This window comes from Bubalus kerabau, chromosome 4, assembly GCF_029407905.1.
Source record: "Bubalus kerabau isolate K-KA32 ecotype Philippines breed swamp buffalo chromosome 4, PCC_UOA_SB_1v2, whole genome shotgun sequence".
In the NCBI taxonomy this organism is placed as follows: domain Eukaryota; kingdom Metazoa; phylum Chordata; class Mammalia; order Artiodactyla; family Bovidae; genus Bubalus; species Bubalus kerabau.
In genome coordinates, this window is record NC_073627.1 from 128,113,996 (window position 1) to 128,138,830 (window position 24,835).

The 24,835-nt window shown below is 43.0% G+C and overlaps 1 protein-coding gene and 1 non-coding gene across 5 annotated transcripts in view; one reads left to right on the forward strand and one right to left on the reverse strand.

The window, feature by feature from the left end:
- Positions 1 to 1,481: 1,481 nt before the first annotated feature.
- ZBTB5 (zinc finger and BTB domain containing 5) overlaps positions 1,482 to 24,835 on the reverse strand; it is a 29,011-nt gene continuing 5,657 nt past the window's right edge. For 3 of the 4 annotated variants that reach the window (XM_055578549.1, XM_055578550.1, XM_055578551.1), the window contains exon 2: positions 1,482 to 5,875. In XM_055578549.1, coding sequence (XP_055434524.1) covers positions 3,841 to 5,875 — 2,035 coding nt within the window. In that variant the 3' untranslated portion in view covers positions 1,482 to 3,840. Of the gene's footprint in view, positions 5,876 to 13,329; positions 13,462 to 24,835 lie in introns of those variants that run through there. The other variant, XM_055578552.1, reaches the window with a different exon arrangement.
- LOC129651856 (U6 spliceosomal RNA) lies at positions 17,498 to 17,604 on the forward strand. The gene has a single exon (XR_008714363.1). It is a non-coding gene; the product is annotated as a U6 spliceosomal RNA (small nuclear RNA).

Below are 24,835 nucleotides of genomic sequence, written 5' to 3' on the forward strand. Positions count from 1 at the left end.
CATCTGGGCATGTAACTAGAAGAAACTGACAAAAGCATCTGCTTGGGTTTCCTAAGCCAGGGCCTCTAGTGACTCCAGGTTCTGCTTCCAACCCCCATCCCCACCCCTGAGCATTTGAATTCCTAGAACCTGTCCAACCCACCTTCAGTTCAGTTCAGTCGCTCAGTCATGTCCGACTCTTTGCAACCCCATGAATCGCAGCACGCCAGGCCTCCCTGTCCATCACCAACTTCCAGAGTTCACCCAAACTCATGTGCATCAAGTCAGTGATGCCATCCAGCCATCTCATCCTCTGTCATCCCCTTCTCCTCCTGCCCCCAATCCCTCCCGGCATCAGGGTCTTTTCCAATGAGTCAACTCTTTGCATGAGGTGGCCAAAGTATTGGAGTTTCAGCCTCAGCATCAGTCCTTCCAATGAACACCCAGGACTGATCTCCTTTAGAATGGACTGGTTGGATCTCCTTGCAGTCCAAGGGACTCTCAAGAATCTTCTCCAACACCACAGTTCAAAAGCATCAATTCTTCGGCACTCAGCTTTCTTCACAGTCCAACTCTCACATCCATACATGACCACTGGAAAAACCATAGCCTTGACTAGACAGACCTTTGTTGGCAAAGTAATATCTCTGCTTTTTAATATGCTATCTAGGTTGGTCATAACGTTCCTTCCAAGGAGTAAGCGTCTTTTAATTTCAAGGCTGCAGTCACCATCTGCAGTGATTTTGGAGCCCAGAAAAATTAAGTCTGACACTGTTTCCACTGTTTCCCCATCTATTTGACATGAATGATGGGACCAGATGCTAAGCCACCTTAGCCTTAGCCAAAAGACCTCCAAGTTTCCCTCACTGAGGACAGGACAGTCACAGCCCAGTGGTGACCACAGCAATGGGACCTGCTACCTAGACTGTCAAGCAAATTAAATACATGTGGCAAAGTGAACTAGATAAGGTCACAATACTCACTTTTTGGTCAAGAATAATCAGGGTAGGTAGGGTTTTTTTTTTTTTTTTTTTTTTGGTAGGTTTCTTTCATTTTCATTTTAACTTAGTTTTAGGCCCTCCCCTCCCCTCCCACTCCCAGGTGGGTGCCCTTCACTAAGCACCTCCTCACTCCTCAGGCCTGGCTGCCAGCGCTGCCAAAGCCCTGCGCCTGCTGAGGGACTCGGCTCCGGCTTTTCCCTGCAGCCAAGCCAGACTGAAGAGTGGGGTTTCTCCCCTAGGAGGCAGGTAAGGGAGCAGCAGAAAGTACACAATTTCTCAAGCCCTCTAGGAGGGCCTGTGGACTAAGGACACCGCCTCACCCCCATCCACAGCACAGAGGGAAAAACCAATAATTGTTACTGACAGCATCAGAGTATTTTCTAAGATGCCTGGTTTAAAACAGAGTACTGGTAACAGCAGGGTTAGCAGAAAAAGCAATACTACTTCACTCTTTTGTTCAACCTTAATAACCCAAGGTGAAGAAAAAGAACACATAGTTAGTTAGAGGCATTAATATGACAAAGCTTTTATTTCAAAGTCTCAAATTTTGACCAGCATAGCACCACTGACCCAGGTGCCCTGATAGAACTTAATGATTTGGTCACCAGAAATGATTATGCCAAGCTATAATTAAGGCTAACCAATCAAAATCCAGGTACCCAATACCGGTTAAAATTCAGGTAGAAACTACCAGTTGTAGGAACCCTGGGACTGGTCTTCCAGGGAACCTCTGAATTATTTAAGTGCTACAGCATGTACAAGGACACTGGCCCACAGGCTTGCTTCTCACACACAGAAACCGATTGACTAAGAGGTAGATGAGAGATTCCAGATTCCACTGGGCAGTGGAGAGGCGGGGCTCCAGCCACTGTGTCAGTCCCCGAGGCAAGTCCACTGAAGCCTGAGCTCAGGTCGGGGGCCACCTCCTGGCATCTCTTCCTCAAGGTGGAAGGGGAGGAGGGCGACCGCTGTTATGTGCCGCCAGCTCCTCTTCCCAGGCCAGGCAGGGCCTCTCCTCCTCCACGCTGACCCACCTGCCTCCCAGGGTTGATCTCACAAGTCACTGGTTCCACAGAGGGGTGGATGTAGAGCCTCATCACATTGTCAGAACATGACTACTAACAATTTTCCACACATACCAAACTTCACAGGTGATCCCACGGCCTCCACCCGCCTCCCCACCTCTCCTCTCCCCTTTCAGGAGACCAACCAGAGGCTTCCCTTTTGGTTTTCCTCCCTGGGAATCAGTTCATAGGAGATGCTAAATCTGACAGTGAGCATTATGAGTTTATCCACAGACAGACTTGTAACTGCATATGCTAGATTAAGAGAAGACACATGCTGACTACTTTTCTAAACACAAGAACTGAAGGATTTTGCTCAATTATGCACAGTGGTTTGGGGTGTCTCAAATAAACTGTATAAAAAAATGAACTCATGTTCATGTATGAATTAAACTGACTTCATGAGCTCTATAGAGACCCATTAACCTGTGCTGTTCCCCTGGAAGCTCTCAAGCCAGGGCTCAGCCTAACAGATGCTGCTCAAAGGGTTGGAAGGCCACAGGGGCGGCCCAGGGAAGGCCGGGTCAGTCACCCAGGGGTCTCCTCAGACTGTCTCAGATGCTACCTGGTGGCTTCTATATAGGCTCTGGGCTACCCAATCCTCTTATAGAGATGGGAAAATATTTACCCATGAACACTGCTGTGTCTGGATTTTAAACCTTCAGTATTGGGCTGGGGCAACAACAGAAGCTCAGGGTCTGTACTTTAAAACCACAGAATATAACAGTAATAAAGCCCACGATGGAGGGGGGTCGACTTCACTTTTGGTTAGTTTTTTACCTGAAAACAGTAATCTAGGCCCAGGAAAGATGCTGTAAGTGGCATGAAAGTGTGAAGAAGCGAAGCAGAAAACGGGCTTGTCGTTGGGTGAGCTGTGTCAGGCCGGACCGGCCCCCGAATCTGCACGAACAAAGGGTAAACGCGCCATAGAAGACCCCACTAACAGGACTACACGTCATCAGAACAAAGACCACACTAGCTCTTCTGACTTCCAAACTGTAACGTGGAATACAAGTTGGTTAAAATACCGCTAAAACAGCACATACAGAAACAACACCGTACTTGTCGCTCCCTATTCATAAGTACATACTCCTTTTACAACTTTGTCTTTAAAACTGGGAAAAATTGTTAAAACATCTATCTAACAATGATGTTTTCAAAAGTATATACACACCTGTTAGTCCAGAGAATGCTCGCTCTGGACCCAGTGTCAGCACCATCAAAGTGCAGCATCTGTGACTGCAAATCAGACAAAAAAATACAGTACTTTCTGAAGCCTAGAACCAGCTCATGATAAACTTTAAAGCATTTCTGGCAGACAGGCGTGTCCTCAAGGGTGTTCCTTTTAGACAGGCACAAAGTTGCCACTGGTTACACATAAGTGCGTTTTGCATCACTGTATACAAGTATATAATATTCTCATCAGAAGGTATATAGGAAATTTAATTAAATGCTTCAGTTTTACAAAAATTGCTAAAAAATGTTTTTGCACTTCAATGTTTAATTTTTCAATGTGCCACTTCTAACATCAATTACAGACTACTTTCCGACTGCATTACTCAACCCTAAGGAAGAACGTGGTTTCAGGGACTGGATCCCCTCTCTGAATGTGTGCAATGCACTCAGAAATGCGGCAGCACAAGCACTACACCTGTGAACTCTCCACTTATCGGTCTTCGAAATCTGCAAGAGCCACTCACAGCCTGAAGTCTTGAACCCCATGGCATTAACCACCAACCAACCCGAGATTTTAGTTCCGGTCCTACAACTGGCATTGGCATTATCTTGAGGTCAGGCTAGAGCAAAGTGCTGGGGAGGTTGCTGCTCTGCCAGCGCAGGCAGGTGGTCTTCGAGTGTTTGTACAGGTGGCTGGACTGACTGAACCTCTTGCCGCACTTCAGGCAGGCATAGGGTTTTTCACCTGTGTGAACACGGATGTGCTTCTTGCAATCTGTCAAGGTCAAGAAAGTCTTGCAGCAGATTTTGCAGGCGTACTTGCGAGCCCCCTCTACAACCAAGACATTGTGCTCCGATAAGGCCTTCTTGCACTTTGACAAGACGTCAGCAGATGCCCTCGTCAGCTGTGGGGGGCCGGGCTGCGAAGGGAGGCCGTTTTCAAATGAGGACGTGGCCGCATTCATCATTAGCTGGGAACTGGCAGAATTCTCTGGGATCTGTGAGCTCCTGACAGAAGTTACCACTGGCATTTTGGGAGCTATGCGGCGGTAGTATGGAAAGTTACTGGCTCCTCCTCGAGGGGAACCCATCATTACCCTGGAGAAGGAGGAGTGCAATCCCAAACCGGACCTGGAAAAATCCATCCCAAACTGTTCTCCTCCTTGGTAGCCTGAGGTCTGCACACACGGTAGGCCCATCACGTCCTGCATGGGCCTGACAAAGTGGGAGTCCGCGGGCTCGCTGAATGGGTTCTCCACATGAGCACCGGGGGCCGAGGAGGGCCCGCTCGCAGGCCCAGCCTCCGGACTCAACAAATAAGGGGCCTCCCCCTCCAGCCTGCAGTCACTGGTTGTGTTTGGGAGATTATCGTCATTGTTCTGATTGGTACTAAAGTTATTTCCTCTGCTCTTGTTAAGAAAATTTGAAATACTAAAGGTGGATTTATGTTCGAGGTTATTGGTGACTTCCAAAATGTGGATGTCCCCTACCCGGTCAGTGCTAGACTGGGGATCTGAAAAACTCCGGTCGCTGCTCTCTGGGCTGAGGTCTATCTTCTCAGCACTGACCACCACCCCCTCCACCTCCACCGACTCGCTGCCTTCCGCTTGGGAGGTCACGTCACTCACTTCGTCCTGAGGCTCAGGAGAGCTCAGGGGCTCAGATTTGACCACCACCCTCATGTGCTCCTTCTCACCAAGGCCCACCTCCGGGTTTTCACACTGAAAAGCACTCTTCTCAGCTGTGGTTTCCTGCTCAAAACTAGTCTCGACCTGAGTGGCACGGGAGGCCATGGAGAGCTGGGCCATGTTGCTGGCGCTGTTGTCGGACTGGCTGGGCACCTGGGCATCTTCTTGAGCGCCAAAAGACTGGTCAAACATGATGGTGCTGTCGTCTGGGTTGTCGGCCATCCCATCAGCCTTAGGGTTGTCCACGATTTTCAGAGAATCTGGAGAAAAGAACTCCTCCCGGGAATGAACCCCCGGCCCATTCTCTGGCGTCACGTCGGAGATGGCAGACTCGTCCAGGGTGGGTCGGAGGCGCTGTCTGGCCCGCTCCTCCGCAGACTGCTTGCGCTTGTGCAGGCGGCGCATGGGGAAGGGCGTCCGCTGGTCCAGGTTACCGCGCATCGAGGAGCTCATGGGGGCTGGCTGCTCCTCGCCGCTCTGGCTGGAACTGAGGGCGGAGCTCACAATGCTCAGTCCCAGCTGCTGCAGCATAAAGGAGCGCTGCATGCGGGCGCTCTGCTCCTGAACACGCTCGCTGGGGGGAGACATGGGCAGCGTCCGTGTCGTCAGGTAATGCTTACATGCCTTAACAACAGAGTTCAGATGCAGGTGAGAGGCTGCCAGTAAGACATCCATGACATTGCTCTCCCCCAGCATGAGAGTGGAGGTGTACATCATGTCAATCAGTGCGGCGAAGGCCTCTGCTGTCACCACTTCGCTATCCAGCTGGATCATGTTCATGGTCTGATCTCCCTCTGCCACTGAGAACAGGGCTCGGAAATGCGTGCTGCATGCTGCTAGTACTGAGCGGTGGGCTTTGAAATGTCTGTTCCCCACCACAATGACACAGTCACAGAGCTGGCCATGAAGTCTCTGATAGTTCAGCTGCTGGAAGATCTGTTCAAAGTGACCAGGAAAATCCATGATCCTACAATACAAAGAAAGAAAGAATTAACATGCAGAACAGCTTAAGTCAAAGTCAGAGCACAGAGCGCGCACTGACCAGAGAGGCACAAATGGCCAAGCGTGGACCTTTCAAAGCTTGCGGTGTTTCTGGTGGGGGCGCACAGCCTAAACTTTGCCTGTCCAATAAGAAGCAAACACCGACGCAGCTCACAGCCTCGGAATCCACATGGACACGCGCAGACCAGCAGCTGGCTGTTTACAGGCTTCCCTTCACTCTTAAATGACTCACTTTTAACACTTGGGGCCATTGTTAGAAAAGACCAACATGTGGGTGATGCAGCATTTATACCTGAGAAGTCAAGAGTTCTGCATTCCCAAGAACAACAAACTCCAAGAAACTCTAAACTGAGACTTTTGGCGACCTTAAACGATGAAAAGTGCAAATCAACATTAGTGGCAAGATGTCCAGTTCTAGATGGTAGTAGACTTCACACATGCATTTACCCTCTCCACCTCATACATACTCCCGAAACCCCATTAAAAAGACACCAATGTTTCTTGATTTGTTGTTGTTTTAAAGGTAAAAACTCACAAGAAAAAAAGAATGGGAAAGAGGTATTAATGGCATTTTGAAAACTGGTGAGCAGTTAAACAAATGTGTGCTAACTTAGCACACCCAGAAAACTGAACCCTAAGTTACAGTCCATGGAGTCACAAAAGAGTGGGACATGACTTAGAGACTAAACAACAACAATTAAAACTGGCAGTGGTTAAATCTGACTTATATATATAAGTCCCCAGCCACCCAGAGGCTCAGAACTGGCTGCCACGGTGCCAGAGGAAGTGCAGCAAAGATGATGCCAAGACAAAAGGACTGGCTAGAAGTCTACTCAAAAAAAAAAAAAAAAAAAAACAGAGGTTCCACACTGCGTATAGAGACAGAGAATAGATTAATGGCTCTCTGGGGCTGGGCTCAGGGCAGGACTGCAATAAGGGACTTTCAGGGACATGATGGAAATGTTCTAATATGATGATTATGCATCAAATTTTCTAAAAATACTTGTTCTGTACACCTAAAATGGGGAATTTTAAGTCGCTCAGTTCAGTTGCTCAGTCGTGTCTGACTCTGCAACCCCATGAATCGCAGCACGCCAGGCCTCCTTGTCCATCACCAACTCCCGGAGTTCACTCAGGCTCACGTCCATCGAGTCAGTGATGCCATCCAGCCATCTCATCCTCTGTCATCCCCTTCTCCTCCTGCCCCCCATCCCTCCCAGCATCAGAGTCTTTTCCAATGAGTCAACTCTTCCCATGAGGTGGCCAAAGTACTAGAGTTTCAGCTTTAGCATCATTCCTTCCAAAGAACACCCAGGGCTGATCTCCTTCAGATTGGACTGGTTGGCTCTCCTTGCAGTCCAAGGGACTCTCAAGAGTCTCCTCCAACACCACAGTTCAAAAGCATCAATTCTTCAGCACTCAACTTTCTTTATAGTCCAACTCTCACATCCATACATGACCACTGGAAAAACCATAGCCTTGACTAGACGGACCTTTGTTGGCAAAGTAATGTCTCTGCTTTTGAATATGCTATCTAGATTGGTCATAACTTTCCTTATTATACCACAGTAAAACTCAATTAATTAAACTTCAAAAAAAAAAAAAAAACGTGGAAAGAAAAACAGATGAGCAAGCTCTAAAACCACCATTTCAGACTACATTTTGAACTTTAGGGCTTCTATAAAACCAACCAGGGGCTTCCTTGGTGGTCCAGGTGGTCCGTGCTCCCAATACAGGGGGCCTGGGTTCACTCTCAGGTCAGGGAACTAGATCCCACATGTCACAACTAAGACAGTGCAGCCAAATAAATAAATATATACATTTTTTAAAAAGACAAAAATAAAACCAAACAGACTGCTTAGAACATCATATATATCTTTGATAATACTACGGAATTACTAGGTTTTTTTTTTTTACCACTTATGTGTGATAATGGCATTCTGATTTTTTTCCCCAAAGGAATAGTTTTTAAAGAGAAAACACTAGAATATTTACAGATGAAATGACATGATGTCTGGCATTTGTTTCAAAGTTTATTTTTCATACATTGGAAAATTTTCATAAACGTTAAAAAAGGGAAAAAGGAGATCACATCACTAAGTAGAAAAATTTCCAAAGCTGAGTTTGGAATCATTAAATATCTGGACATTTTCATCTCCTGGACTCATTAGAAACAAGAATTTGTTTATTCTCTCCTAAGAAATTGGTATACTTCCCAGGAACTACGTGTCTGCTGATTTAAGTCTGTGTCCCCGATCCGTGCTCAGGACACACACTCACTGTGTGGTTAGAAAACAGGGTCAATATCCCCAAAGAGGCGCAGCTCTGTGCCCTCTGCCCACAGACTCTGTAGAAACTGAAAGAGCCACAAAGTTTAAAACCCTGTTTCATCCTCTCCAAAGAAGGACCCTCTGGTCTTCTGGGAGGGGATGAAGCAGAATCTAGTGGTTAAACTCCAGAATACAAACACACGCAGACAGAGCACCCAGTGTGCCTGGTACTAGAGATAAAACGATCAACAAAACAGATGGGATCTCTACCCTCAGGGAGTAGAGACTAATCAATGTTCAAATACAATAGAGTACTGCAAGTGCTAAGGTGGAAAGCATGAAGAGGCCCCTGCTCTGCCAGGGGGTGTGGAAAGGCGTCTGCAGGGAAGAAGCCTGCAGACCCCTGCTGGGCTTGTGTGACTGAACCAGAGAAACTGTACTCAGGACAGCATGTGCTTGTGAGGCTGGGACGAGCTGCTACATCCACAAGTGGGCATGAAGTTAAAGTCGGCATCAGAAGGCAAGACGCTTCCCCTCACCCCTCTCCCCGCCAACAGAAGACTAGCAGCTGGGTTCATATGCCAGGGAAGTCCCTCCAATAGAAGAACACTTGGGACCCCATCAATCTTCCTCACGGTGAAGCCTCCAGTCCTCAAGGCCTATTAACTCAGCTTCCAGTTACTCAGGAACACCACAAACTGGAGGGGGGGAACTTCTAACATGAAAAACAAAGTTCTAAACAAACAGAAACACATCTGGAAGAAACAGAACTAAGAAAGAAAAGCACCTATAATTAACATCCTCAGAGAGCTAAGATACTATATCCACAAAACAAGAAGAGAAAATTTTTAATTTTTTAAAAAACATTTATTTAGCTGTGCTGGGTCTTATTTGTGGGATCTTTAATTGTGGCATGTGGGATCTAGTTTCCTGACCAGGGATCAAAATCGGCCCCCCTGCATTGGGAATATGGAGTCCTAGCCATTGTACCACCAGGGAAGCTCCTGTTTTTAATTTTTTTTTTAAAGAGATATTCCAGAAACAAAATTATTGGAAATTTAAAGTTGCAAAAAAATTTTGTTGTTGTTGTTACTAGAAGGGCTGGAAGATTATATGGCTGGAGAAATATGGCAGACGAGGCAAAGGAGAAATAAAAATGAATGAACAAGGGAAAAAAAGAATTAATGAAGTCCAATGTCTGAATACAAAAAGAGAAAAGACAGAAAGTGACAATGATAATCAGCAAAGAATAATTCCCAGAACTGAAGAAGTTACTTATTCAAACTAGAAAGTTCCACCAGGTACTCAGCAATATGAGTACAATGGACAAATCCCCATGTTTGGTGCATCACAGTGACATTTTAAAACACTTAGGATAAGGATCTGGAAAGTTTGGAGTGGGGGAGTTATCAAAGAATCAGGAATAAAACTGGCATTAGACTTTTCAAAAGCAATATTGGAAGGTAAAAGGTGATAGTTCCATTAAAATTCTCCAAAAAAATTATTTCCAACTTAGACCATACCCAAACTATCAATCAATTATGAGGGTAGGCTAAGGCATATTCAGACAAACAGGAACCCAAAAGTTTACCTCTCACATACCTTTCTCTGGAAGCTATTAAAGGTTGTGCTTAAGGAAGCTGAGAATAAACCAAGAAAAGGAAGACAATACAGAAAGTTGAAACCCATCCTGGAAAACAGGCAAAGAGAATTTTTAAAGATGCTGCTGAAGCCCAAGGTGACAGGCAGGCAGCAGGGCAGGGGAGCAGACTGGAGCAGGAAGCTGAGAGACCAGAGTCCCCCGCAAGGGAAGAGGGAGCAGGCAGATCACATGACATGGCTGAGGGTGCTAACAAGTTAACAGTTCTGTAACAATGTGAAGACATCATATAAAACAAGAATTTTAAATGCTGCTGCTAAGTCACGTCAGTCGTGTCCGACTCTGTGTGACCCCAGAGACAGCAGCCACCGGGCTCCCCCATCCCTGGGATTCTCCAGGCAAGAACACTGGAGTGGGTTGCCATTCCCTTCTCCAATGCATGAAAGTGAAAAGTGAAAGTGAAAATGGGACAATTTAAAAACTTAATGGTTGTTTAGTTGCAATACCCTGTGTAGTCTGTTTACAGAGTCCTAATGATGTGAACACAGAGCCACATTTGAGATACTGGAAGCATAAGAGAAGGCCAGTGTGCTTGTGGGCCAGGGCAGAGGAAAGAAAGTTAAACTGCCACCTTCCCTGTTAGTCAAGAAATACTATCTCAAATACTACCTCAAGAAACAGTAATATAAGAATGTTATTTGGAAATACGTAAGTCGGTAGTGGGAAAACAAACTGAAACAAGTGAAAGTGGTTGCCTCTGAGGAGGGGAATTTGGAGGGAAAAGGTCGGGATGGAAGACTGCTATTTTTAGCTCTAAACTTTATGGAACTATGTGCCTTTTAAAATATAAATATATACACACACACATTAACTTTTATAAAATGCATTCTTTTTTTTTTTTGGCCAACCAAGGATTGAACCTGGGCCCCTGGCAGCAAAAGTGTGGAGTCCTGACTACTGGACCACCCAGGAATTCCCAATATAAAATGAAATTTTAAAAAACATGGTAGATCCTTGACATTCTAAAGGCACACACCCTGAGATCTTTGCACATCTCCAAATTCACAGATACCGTTATGGCACTTTGCAAGGATTACTGCAAGCAGAAGGCAACATGGATGCCAAGCTGCACACCAGGCTTGCCCACTTGCTCTAGTGGCCCAGCACCACAGAGCAGGCCAAGTCTTCTTGATTGAGCGAAATGACAAGTAACCAGAGAACACACACCCTAAGATCCTTGGGAAGTAACAAAAATAACAAATTCTAAATCCATCAGAACCAAGGGTCTACAGTGCCATGAGAGCATTAAGCCACAGGCCTTTGCTGTACCTTGAAAGTTGCTGATGGTAAAATGCCTCAAAGCAGTGGCCCTGAGCTGGCCATATTCATTGTTGAGTGAAGGGTCAACAATGGTAAGCGCAGCACACGTGCCCGGACCCCTACTCAATCAATCAGGGACCAGAGAGCTCACGGCTTTGGGGAGATGAGTTAGACAAAAAGCAATCACTGCTCACAAGTCGACAGCCCCTGACTTGGAAAGTAAACACATATACTAATAAGTGTCAAGTTCCAAGGAGGTGATTATTTTATAGCAGTAACAGGGAAGAAACATTCTGGTTCAAGTTTATTCAAAAGAAATAAAACAGGGAGTTCTCTTGGGAAGCTGTACTGGCCTCAGAGTCACTCTGAGAACCGAGACCATGTCGACTGGGCCCTGTTAGGCGAGAGCAGGCAGCACCACACCGAGCTGACTGCTTTCTCTCCTCGTGTGCAGCCGGAGCCAATGCTGTAGTGACTGCTGAGGCGCCATCTTAAGTACTCTTCACTTACTGTATCTCTAATCTTCAAAACAACCCTGCCAGGTACGGCTCATTAATCTGACTTAACAGATGAGGGGAACATAAAAGACTAACTCCCCAAGTAAGTGGTATTTGGATGCAGCGTATCAGTTTGAAAGAGTAACGATATTCTGTCCAATGCCTTTCTTTTCAACAAGCAGCAGAAATATGACTATCTGAGGAAAAATAGCCTCCTTATTTTTTGAAATGTCAGTTACCTTGAGTATAACAAGAAACCACCACTCTTTTCCACAAAAGGTCATTCACTAAAATGTCAAACACTTAATGTTCAATCCCCTTTCTATAGAAATGGCATAAGTAGGAAGGAAACTGTAGTCTCAAAAGTACCATTCTGAGCAAATGCCCAGGGCTCAGAAACCTATGTGAAGAGACTATTGAGGTGGCTAAACATGCCCTGGAAAAAAAGCCAGAGATTTAAATAATGTTGGAAAATAGGTAAACAGTCCATATAATTTCATATCACTTAGAGATTGTCAGCCCTACACTAGATGCCCCAACAAACAATCCTTGAAATCAACTTGAGTACTCCAGGCTCTTCCCAACGCACCTTAGGGACAGAACTATAATGTTCTGCTGTGCCTTACTGTCAGGGCAATACAGGATTCCTTACTTCCTCCCCCTCTTCTTTAAAATTTTTTTTTTTTTTGGATGCAAATCATTTTTTAAAGTCTTTATTGAATTTGTTACAATATTGTTTCTGTTTCATTTTTTGGTCAAGAGGCATGTGGAATCTTAGCTCCCCAACCAAGTATCGAACCTGCAACCCCTGGACTGGAAAGCAGAGTCTTAACCACGGGACCACCAGGGAAGTCCCAGGGCTCCTATATTCTTAAGGGGCTCTAGAAGTTGTGAAACTAAATCGTGACATTAGAGATGATCAAAACCTGGAGAAACACTCATTCTCTATAAATTAATAACTGTGTTGAATTGCCCATTTAGAGATAACTCCAAACTAATTTCTCCTTAATGATAATATTCTTTTATCTCAATATCATGTAATCAGTCAATTTATGATCATTTAGATTAGCAATAGAAATCAAATCCACTACAATAAAAACTAATTTTAGCCATAAAACTGGCCAATTAAATTATTCAACTGTTCTTTCCAATATCTAGAGTGTCAGAAAGCACTTCAGGATAACTCAGAGCTCTTAACTGAATACAATAAGTTCATTCAACTGATTTAAGGAGAAGAGGATTTATGATTAAAGGATGTCAGGAAGCTCACAAAATCTCCAGGAGGGTGCGAGAGCAGTACTGGAATGAAGCACAGCGTCCAACCACATTATGGAAATCATTATTGCCACGGCCACTCGAACTTTGCATGGACCCTGCTCTGGATTAGCTGCTCAGAAGAGTAGCTGCCACTGCACCTTCTAGACTAGCACATCCAGTAAAACTTTCTACAGTGATGGAAATCACCAGCATAGTTGCTGTGCTGTCCACTAGGCACTGGCAGCTACAGAGCACCTGAAATGTGGCTAGTGTAACTGAGGAAATGAGCTTTTAATTTTATTTAATTTTAACTAATCAAATGTCTCCTGGATGGGCCAGAGTAATTCTAAATGCTCAAATCATTCCATATTGCTCACATCTGCATCCAGACCCCACTCAGGTACCTATGACCAAGGGAACCTAGCTCTCCTATCTGCACTGTAACTATGACTCTACCTCGGAAAATGGGACTCACGATTTACAGCCTATCCAGATGTAAAGGCTGGGGTGTTCAAGGCTCTGGACAGCGGCTACTCTAGATTCCTCTGACAGTCTGAGCCCCTATCCACATGCCATGTGCAGGTGACTTTGTAATACACTGCTCTACACGCAGTGGGGTGAGGTGATCAACCTGAAAACGAGAGAAGAAAAGTAACAGAAAGTCAAAGAGCTGGTGTCACAGCACCCGTGCACAGGCAGCGCAGACATCTTTAACCTGCATTATCTTTTTATATTTTTTTGCTGCCCTGGGTCTTAGTTGCAGCATTCGGGATCTAGATCCCCAATTAGGGGTCAAACCCACTGGGAGCACAGAGACCCAAACACTGGACCACCAGGGTAGTCCAACTAGCATTTACTGAGCCATTCCATAGGCCATGATAAGGAAATAAAGCTCTAGGGAATTTAAAAACTGAGGCCACTTAAAAACACGTATTTCTAAATTAATTTTAAAATAACAGTATATAATTACATACTAATTTATGAAAAATAGTATCTCCCACCAAAAAAAATAAGAGAGGAATTGTTTTACATTTTTGCATTAACAGAAGACAGCTCGATTCTCATATTTGCTTTTACATTCAGGCTTTTGCAACATCACACACAAGTGTACACTCATGAAAGATGTTACACTGCAGCCTGGATGAGAGAGGGGGTTTGGGGAGAACGGATACAAGTATATGTATGGCTGAGTTCCTTCACCGTTCACCTGAAACTATCACAATACTGTTAATCAGCTATACCCCAATACCAAATAAAAAGTTTTAAAAGATAAAATACACAGTAAATTAAATAATAATGAGGAGAGAGGCATTGTTTTACATTTTTGCACTAACTGAAGACAGTTGGATGCTCATATTGCTTCTGCAATCAGGCTTTTGCAATATCACACACAAGTGTACACTCATGAAAGACTGACAGTGAAAAAAGTAAGTTTTTGTATCATTATGAAAATAGTTTTAACCTCACAGACTCCTTGAAAAACTCTCAGGGGCCCCTATTGGTCCTTGGATTATACTTTGAGAACTGCTGATCTAATGAAAATTCTAAGTATAGTGCCCGATGGAGGAATGGGGAGTGAGCACTGAAATGCACAGGGCAAAACTAGTAGGAGAAATTATAAGGAGAAATTAACAGAGTCATAAAAAGACACATTCTTATCTCTAACCGGGGAAGTCAATAGACTATGTTTAAACTGAAAAACTGAGTAGATACAAGCATAGCTTTTCAAACATGTATATAAATATCAAAAGAATTAGCTAAGAGTTGAAAGTGGGAGTCTTGGGGAAGAGGAAATGGGATGCAGGGGGGCCAAGGCCTAGTACTTAACAAATCTTGTTGGATTATTTGACTTATGTGTGTGTACTTAGCAAATTACTGAGACATATATGTATCTTTGGTAAAATTTATTTTTAAAACTATAAAAAGAGCCTGAAGAGACCACAATCACCCCCACCCTAACACACACAATTAGAAAAAAGTTGCAAAATAATGCAGTTTAGTCGCTCAGTCGAGTTCAACTCTTTGCAACCCCATGGACTGCAGCATGGGCAGGCCTCCCTGTCTATCACCAACTCCTGGAGCTTACTCAAACTCATGTTCATCAAGTCAGTGATGCCATCAAACCATCTCATCCTCTGTTGTCCACTTCTACTCCCACCTTCAATCTTTCCTAGCATCAGGGTCTTTTCAAATGAGTCAGTTCTTCGTATCAGGTGGCCAAAGTACTGGAGTTTCAGCTTCAACATCAGTCCTTCCAATGAACACCCAGGACTGATTTCCTTTAGGATTGACTGGCTGAATCTCCTTGCAGTCCCAAGGGACTCTCACGAGTCTTCACCAACACCACAGTTCATAAGCACCAATTCTTCGGCGCTCAGCTTTCTTTATAGTCCAACTCTCACATCCATACATGACCATAGCCTGGAAAAACCATAGCCTTGACTAGAAGGACCTTTGCTGGCAAAGTAATGTCTCTGCTTTTTAATATGCTGTCTAGGTTGGTCATAACTTTCCTTCCAAGGAGCAAGTGTCTTTTAATTTCATGGCTGCAATCACCATCTGCAGTGATTTGGGAGCCCCAAAAAGTAAAGTCAGCCACTGTTTCCACTCTTTCCCCACTTATTTGCCATGAAGTGATGGGACTGGATGCCATGATCTTAGTTTTCTGAATGTTCAGCTTTAAGCCAATTTTTTCGCTCTCCTCTTTCACTTTCATCAAGTTCAGTTCAGTGCAGTTCAGTCGCTCAGTCGTGTCTGACTCTTCGCGACCCCATGAATTGCAGCACGCCAGGCCTCCCTGTCCATCACCAACTCCCGGAGTTCACTCAGACTCACGTCCATCGAGTCAGTGATGCCATCCAGCCATCTCATCCTCTGTCATCCCCTTCTCCTCCTGCCCCCAATCCCTCCCAGCATCAGAGTCTTTTCCACTGAGGAAGCTCTTCACATGAGGTGGCCAAAGTACTGGAGTTTCAGCTTTAGCATCATTCCTTCCAAAGAAATCCCAGGGCTGATCTCCTTCAGAATGGACTGGTTGAATCTCCTTGCAGTCCAAGGACTCTCAAGAGTCTTTTTCATCAAGAGGCTCTTTAGTTCTTCTTCACTTTCTGCCATAAGGGTGGTGTCATCGGCATATCTCAGGTTATTGATATTTCTCCTGGCAATCTTGATTCCAGCTTGTGCCTCATCCAACCCAGCGTTTCTCATGATGTACTCTGCATACAAGTTAAATAAGCAGGGTGACAGTATACAGCCTTGACATACTCCTTTTCCTATTTAGAACCAGTCTGTTGTTCCATGACCAGTTCTAACTGTTGCTTCCTGACCTGCATACAGGTTTCTCAAGAGGCAGCTCAGGTGGTCTGGTATTCCCATCTCTTTCAGGATTTTCCACAGTTTATTGTGATCCACACAGTCAAAGGCTTTGGCATAGTCAATAAAGCAAAAATAGATGTTTTTCTGGAACTCTCTTGCTTTTTCTATGATCCAGCAGATGTTGGCAATTTGATCTCTGGTTCCTCTACCTTTTCTAAATCCAGCTTGAACATCTGGAAGTTCATGGTTCACGTATTGCTGAAGCCTGGCTTGGAGAATTTTGACCATTACTTTACTAGTGTGTGAGATGAGTGCAATTGTGTGGTAGTTTGAGCATTATTTGGCATTCCCTTTCTTTGGGATTAGAATGAAAACTGACCTTTTCCAGTCCTGTGGCCACTGCTGAGTTTTCCAAATGTGCTGGCATATTGAGTGCAGCACTTTCACAGCATCATCTTTTAGGATCCGAAATAGCTCAACTAGAATTCCATCACCTCCACTAGCTTTGTTCATAGTGATGCTTCCTAAGGCCCACTTGACTCCACATTCCATGATGTCTGGCTCTAGGTGAGTGATCACACCATCGTGATTATCTTGGTCGTGAAGATATTTTTTGTACAGTTCTTCTGTGTATTCTTGCCACCTCTTCTTAGTATCTTCTGCTTCTGTTAGGTCCATACCATTTTGGTCCTTTATTGAGCCCATCTTTGCATGAAATGTTCCCTTGGTATCTTTAATTTTCTTGAAGAAATCTCTAGTCTTTCCCATTCTATTGTTTACCTCTATTTCTTTGCATTGATCACTGAGGAAGGCTTTCTTATCTCTTCTTGCTATTCTTTGGAACTCTGCATTCAAATGGATATATCTTTCCTTTTCTCCTTTGCTTTTGGCTTTTCTTTTCACAGCTATTTGTAAGGCCTCCTCAGACAGCCATTTTAGTTTTTGCATTTCTTTTTCTTGGGGAATGGTCTTTGATTTGTTACACAGCAATAAATAACTGAAACAATGTGAAACTTTGCATCTCCCAACAAATCAATATTCAAATACAATCCCCAAGGGACATTTTTATTAATATCTGGGGGGAGGGGTGTCTGTCTATTAATATCTTTGGGGAAAATCACTTTTAAACCATTCTTAGTCCACATGGAACAGATGAATGCCCCCAAACCTCTGAGTTCCAGAAGATCCAGGGAGGCCTGGCTAATTTGGTAACCACTTCTCTTGACTACAGGGATTGTTTCAGAGATGGATATGGGACCCAAGCCATACCAGAATTAGAGTCTGCCCTGGGGACTTCTGCTGGTACCATTAAAAAAAAAGATATTCTTGTGCTTGCTTTGGCAGCACACATACTAAAATTGGAACCATACAGAGAAGATTAGCATGGGCCCTGTGCAAGGATGACACACAAATTCATTAAGCATTTCATATTTTTCACTCACTGGGATCCTTTTGGGCCGGGGAGGGGGGGGGGGGCTGTGCCGCATGGCATTCTGGATCTTAGTTCTGAAACAAGGGATCAAACCCACACTCTCTGCACTCAGAGTGGGTTAACCACTGGATCTCCGGGCAAGTCCCTCACTGAGATCCTTATCAATGCCAATGTTAGAGAAGAGAAAAAGCAAGGACTGACTATCTCAAACAAAATGAGAAAGAGAGAGGAAAAGAGATACTCTCTTCACTCAGACTGCAAGCTGTGAGGGAGATGTGTCTAACACTGATGGTGTCGATTTTTGCCTATTTGAGAATGAAGCCAACACTGAAGGAAGCAATTCCAAAGACAATGTACTGATGACATCAAGACCCTGGGATCCAGCCATGACTGTAGTTGGTATGATTCTAGGACTTTCTATTTCATGAGCCAACAAACTCCCCTTTACCTTAACCAAGTTCATGTTGGATCTCTGTCACACAGTAAAGCTCAAATCATAATCTTTATAAAAAATATAAATAACATGGCTATATTGAAACATTTTTGGATCTAAAAAGAGTATTTTAAAACTTCAGTCAGTTTGGGAGGTATGAAATGTGATGGAAAGGAGTCATGAATCAAGATCATGCTTATTCAAAACTCACAAGCATCTCTAACAAACTCAGAGATCCAGTCTAAAAGCTATAAAAGAGCTCATGCTAAGAAGATAAGTGTTCTATGAAAAGCTGCCTGTCTGAAGCCTTCAAACCAAGGAAAAAAGCTTCATGTCTTTTTAAAAGATTTCAAAACATGACTGCATCTATATGGCAGCAGATACCGCAAATAATTTACCAATTTCTAAGATTGAAGGAGGGAGGAGAAGGGGACAACAGAGGATGAGATGGTTGGATGGCATCAACGACTCGATGGACATGAGTTTGAGTAAGCCCCAGGAGTTGGTGATGGACAGGGAGGCCTGGCATGCTGCAGTCCATGGGGTCGCAAAGAGTTGGACACAACTGAGCAAATAAACTGAACTGTGTTTGACCCGAAGCAAGTGTACACTACAATATTTATCTGTAGGAACAGACTGTTAGTAACCTCCAAACTAAATATAATTAAGAAAATACACTTATACCACTGCTTATTACTCAAGAGCTAACTGTTTTCTTAGCAGATTCACTTTCCTAATAGTGCTTTACTTAGACTAATAAAAAAAAACTTCATTTGTGTTCTAGGAGAACAAGCCAGTTAATAGCCCATTTTAAACTATCTGATTTATATACTGACCTACCCACATGCTTTTCAACAATATACTTAGTTTGTAAAGAAAAGTACACCCATACTCCAACATCATCTACCACATAGCAAGCAATCTGCTGCCCATCTGCCAGGGAGGACCTGCAAGGCTCCACCACTAAGAAGCATCTTAACATTCTAAGAACTCTTATGTTCAATATCCCTAATCTAGATAAAACCCTAGCAGAAATATAAACAGAACTTTCCCTCTACTTGTAGAGATGACAAAAGTGAAAATGAATGTATAAGAGTACAAAACAGGCAAGGTCCCAGTCAAGAAGGCTAGGATTTTGATGGGGTTCCAAGTCCTGGAATCCTAAAATTCATCCATATTCTGATCTGACCAACTAAGTGAGACTAGCTAGGCACGCAGGTGCCCAAGGTTAGCTTCAGATACCACATCCATCAGCCTAATTTCTTTCTTTCAGTTTGGCTGTGCTGGGTCTTTGTTGCTGGGCATGGGTTTTCTCTAGTTGCAGCAAGCAAATTTTTCATTGTGGTGTCTTCTCTTGTTGGAGAGCACAAGCTCTAGGCATGCAGGCTTCTCTAACCTGCATGCAGGCTTCAGGGATGCAGCCCTGCGTGTGGGCTCAGCAGTCATGTAGCAAGGGCTCAGTTGTGCCAAAGCATGTGGGATCTCCCTGGATCAGGGATCAAACCCATGTTCCCTGCATTAGCAGCCTGATTCTTAACCACTGGATATGACTACTTTCATGGTATCTCTGGTTCTGTTGTGTCAGGGCTGGTTCAGAAATTGGACTTGTGTGCTAAGACTTTTCAGTCATGTCCGACTCTTTGTGACCCTATGGATTGTAGCCTGCCAGGCTCCTCTGTCCATGGGATACTCTAGGCAAGAATATTGGAATGGGTTGCCATGCCCTCCACCAGGGTATCTTTCCAACCCAGGGATCTCTCCAACCCGAACCCGTGTCTCTTATGTCTCCTGCACTGGCAGGTGGATTCTTTACCAATAGCACCACCTGGGAAGCCAAAATTGGACAGATTAAGTCTATTAAAAAGGAAGTCCATAAATAACTGAACATGAGCATGACTGGGGATGTCAAGCTAATGCCAGAAGCCCTTACCATCTCACCCTACTCTTCAATGCTCCCACTTCACCACCTTGTTTTCCAGTGAAAAATCCCTAGGAATTAGCTGACCTTGAACTTTATAATTCAGTCTGAATAAGTTATTAGCGCCCTACTTATACTCCAGTGCAAAGTCAAAATGCTTCTACTAAAACCGCCTGTTGAAAAAAAAATAAATAAATAAAATAAAACCGCCTGTTGAGGCCAGGGACTATATTTCCCCTCTCTCTCCCAAAGTGCCTGATACAAACTCAATGAAGTATTTGTAAAGTAATTTTAGATATTTTATTGGCCCCTCATGCAGCATGTGGGATCTTACTTCCCCGACTAGGGATCAAACCTGTGCCCCCTGCACTGGACATAAGGCATTTTAACCACTGGAATTCTGTATATAGATGAAATATAACACCATATTACCCAACAAGTCATTTTCCTGAGAATCACAACTATCCCTAAAATCAGCCAGAAGTCAGAAAGAAGAAATCTCAGAAATCCAAAACAAAGATCAAAGCCTACACATATATGAAAGATTTCCTCATAGGAAAGTCCTGAAGCCCTCACAACAGTCTTTTGTTTCAAACAAACAAAATTCAAGTTTTTCTAGTTTTCTAACTAACTGAAGACAGGCACAAAAAATTCTAGAATGAGAACCAGAGGCGGCTGCATGCTGACAGCTGCAAAAAGGGACAGCTGACCCACGAAGGGGGAAAGGGGCCCAGCAGCATGTACTAGACGGGCTACTAAACCTAAAGATCTTAAAAGCCAAGGAAGGTGCTTGTGAATTTGATTTACAAATTCATTCATCTAACATTTTAAAGCTTCTACTTTGTTTAAGATTAAGCACTGTGGATCAGAGAATTTCTACAGCATAGTCAGTCTTTACTGTCACAGGGGCTTAGTGGCAACAAGACATCCACAGATAACCATAGCTCAAAGAGAAAAGCATTAAGTGCCACCTAAGAGATGATGGTGCTCAGGAGCTCAGAGAAGGCAAAGGGTATTTTCAGCTTCATGGTGGTTCTGATAACAGAGCTAGGAATTATTGGTTTGGGTTTGGATAAACTGTAGATGTAAAGTACATTCTAGACAGAGGTAAAGGCAGGGAAAGGTTTGAGGTGGGGGAAGCCATGTATTCACTGTGGCTGCAAACTAGGTAAGGCTAGAAAGACAGGTACTGGAGAGTGAATGCTCATAACGGATATTAATGACTACTGTGAGTCATCAGAAAAGTGAACCATGAGAGGCACACAACTTTGAACTAAAGACTATCATTTTTTTCAGATAACTTTTGTAGAAAGCACTTTTTTTAATGTATTGTTCACAATATGTCAGGGCTCTGGGTTGCAGCATAAAGGTAATAAGTTGCTGAGAGGTTACTGGTTTGCTCACAGAACTGATGAAGATGGGAAGGCTGGCCATCTAAGCTTGAACTGGACAGCAGGAACCATCTGGCCAGAATGCAGTCTCTGTCTGTGTTGGACAAGCCACTAGCACAAGGAAGCTGACTCTACAGGGTATCTGATCTCCCTTTCCCTTCTTTATCACTAATTTTTATTCTTGAAAAGGTTTTAAGAATAAATGAGATGAAATGTGAAGTGCACTTGAAGCAATTGTACTGCATATTGAAATACGTTGTCTCAAGGAAAACTACTTGTGTAATTTTTGAGTCATAAGCTGAACTGTTTTCTTCAAATACCATTTTTACTTGGAAGAACAAACAACAGACAAACTATGGTTATTCAGACTTGAGTATCTGCCAGACATTTTCCTGAAAATGAAATGAGCCTGTCATTTCAATGAAAACGATCTACAGTATTTGCTGCCTATGATAAAATTTGAGCTTTCAGGTGAAAACAAACCTTTTGGAAAATTTGTGTTTGCCACCATAGGCTTCAAAGCATCCCAAAGCTCTAAGTCTTCTAATGAGACCATTGGTAATGTTAATGTCATGTGATTTTTAAAATACTGTATAATAAGTGGGTCGACATTTGAAAGATTTGCATAACTCAGCGAAACAATATTTTCCAAACATCCAATGTTGTAATCATATTACAAAACATATGGGTAAAAAAATTCAAAGTGCAAGATATAAACTAATATATTTTAATGCAACAATATGATATGGCTTCACATCCTACAGCAACTAAACACTTAAGAAAATTACATCTGTCAAGTTTGTTACAGTATCAGAATATCCAAATTCATTTGAAAAAGCTACTAAAATACTCTTCCTTCCAACTACACATTTGTGAGATGCTGGATTTTTCTTTCAGGCTTTAATCAAGAGTATAACACAAGGGACTTCCTTGATAGTCCAGTGGTGAAGACTCTGCACTCCCAAGGCAGGGGGCACAGGTTTGATCCCTGACTGGGGAACTAAGATCCTGCATACCGCACAGTGCAGCCAAAAATAAAAATAAAAAAAAATATATCACATCAATTAGAATATTAGAAGCAAGTATGAGAATCCACCTGTCTTCTATTAGACATTAAAGAGATTTGCAAAAAATGTAAAATACTGCCATTCCAAGCATTCTTGGTACCTAGAACTTGGTTTCAAATACAATTCTCTAAAAAAAGAAACCAGGGCTCCTTGAAGAAGTAGATAGTTCTAGGACTGGGGCAGGAAATATACAAAATAAGCCTGCAGCATCTCACAGTACTAAAGTGTAAGGAAGTGCTTCCAGTGAACAAACATGATAATGGAAGTAGGTGAAAGCTCTTACCCAACAGGAGTAAGAGCTCTCAAAGACCAAAGTTGGAACAATTGAACAAAAAGATAAATAGTACTGAATTATAACCCAAAATATAAATATCCAGAGGTCAATATTGATATAAATGATTAAACAAATGAGAGAGGAGACAGATCTGCTGTGCAGACAAATTTCAAATAATTTATGTAGCTACTCTGCCCTTAAAGGGGCCGGAACATAACTCTCCACACCTTAGTGTGACTTCCTCCCAGGGTAAGGGATGGAAAGGGAGGGGAGGGGAGGGGAGCGAAGGGACATAGCAGTGGAGAAATCCAACCAACACTGTCTCGGCCAGGTGACCAAAGGCAACATCAACGGTGATAAATCATGTTGATAGTCTCCATCTTGGTATGTACCATATGTTCCTGTCATGAGGATGGTCTTCCCCGAAGACACCCATAACCTCCGTCTAATTGTGGGAAAAATCAGACAAATCCCAACTGAGGGATATCCTACAAAGTATCTGACTAGTACTCCTCAAAACTATCAGAGTCACTGAAAACAAAGAAAGTATGAGAAACTGTCACAGCCAGGAGCTTAAGGTGACAAAATGACTAAATGTAATGTCATTATATTTAGCAATGAGATCTTGCAACGGAAAATTGACAGGAGGTAAACAACTAAGAAAGCTTGAATGAAGAATGGACTTTAATTAATAATAAAGTATTGATAATGGTTCATTAATTATAACCAATGTACCATACTAATGTTAGACGTTAATAATAGGGAAGCAGGGTGTGGGTTTATATTTATGGGGACTCTGTACTATCTTCACATTCTATACATCAAAAACTGTTCTAAAAAATAAAATTTATTTTTTTTAAATGCCACTCTTTTCACTAGATATTTGTTTTGGAAAACAGTTTTCATAAAAATATGTTATTTATGTTAACATGTAATAGGTTTATTATTTTTAATGAACACTTAAAATTTTCCCTCAATATTAATTTCTAATATGTTAAATATCATAGCTATAACTCACAAACTCTTTGGAGTCATCAACAATTTTTAAATGTGTAGAGGAATTCTAAGGATTCACAAAGTTTGAAATAGCACTGAAATAGGTTAAGCTTCACATATATGGAAAATGCATATATGTGGAATCTCACTTTAAAAAACAGAATAAATGGAACTTTAGTGTAAAGGTAGCCTTCAATTTATACATATATTGTGCTACTCAAATTTACAAAACAAATTACTTAGCATTTTCTCAGCAATATTACCTTCCAAGTTCACTCATGAAGTATGCCTTTTAACCTGTTATGATGGTAGAAAACAGTCAAAGCACTTGTGCAATTTAAGTAACACTGCACTACACTTACCACTATACTTCAATTAGTTGGATGAAAGGGTGGAATGCCTACTAAGAGCCAGGTCCTGTGGGTACATATTCTCTCTTATGGATGGATGGTCAAGCAGTGACTGTCATCCCCATGTCTAGGGCCAACATCATCTGACTAGTACAGTAAGTGAAGGAGAAGAGGTATGAACCTAGGTCCAACCACAAAACTTCAGCCACCAGGAAGACACAGGCCCAGTGGCTGATAAGAGAATATTCAGAGAGACAGTACACAATTATTAATACTAGTGTGACACGCTAGTAAAGTAATGCTCAAAATTCTCCAAGCCAGGCTTCAGCAATATGTGAACCGTGAACTTCCACATGTTCAAGCTGGATTTAGAAAAGGCAAAGGAAACAGAGATCAAATTGCCAACATCCGCTGGATCATGGAAAAAGCAAGAGAGTTCCAGAAAAACACCTATTTCTGCTTTATTGACTATGCCAAAGCCTTTGACTGTGTGGATCACCACAAACTGTGGAAAATTCTTCAAGAGATGGGAATACCAGACCACCTGACCTGCCTCTGGAGAAACCTGTATGCAGGTCAGGAATCAACAGTTAGAACTGGACATGGAACAACAGACTGGTTCCAAATAGGAAAAGGAGTATGTCAAGGATGTATGTTGTCACCCTGCTTATTTAACTTATATGCAGAGTACACCATGGGAAACGCTAGACTGGAGAAGCACAAGCTGGAATCAAGACTGCCAGGAGAAATATCAATAACCTCAGATACACAGATGACACCACCCTTACAGCAGAAGGCAAAGAAG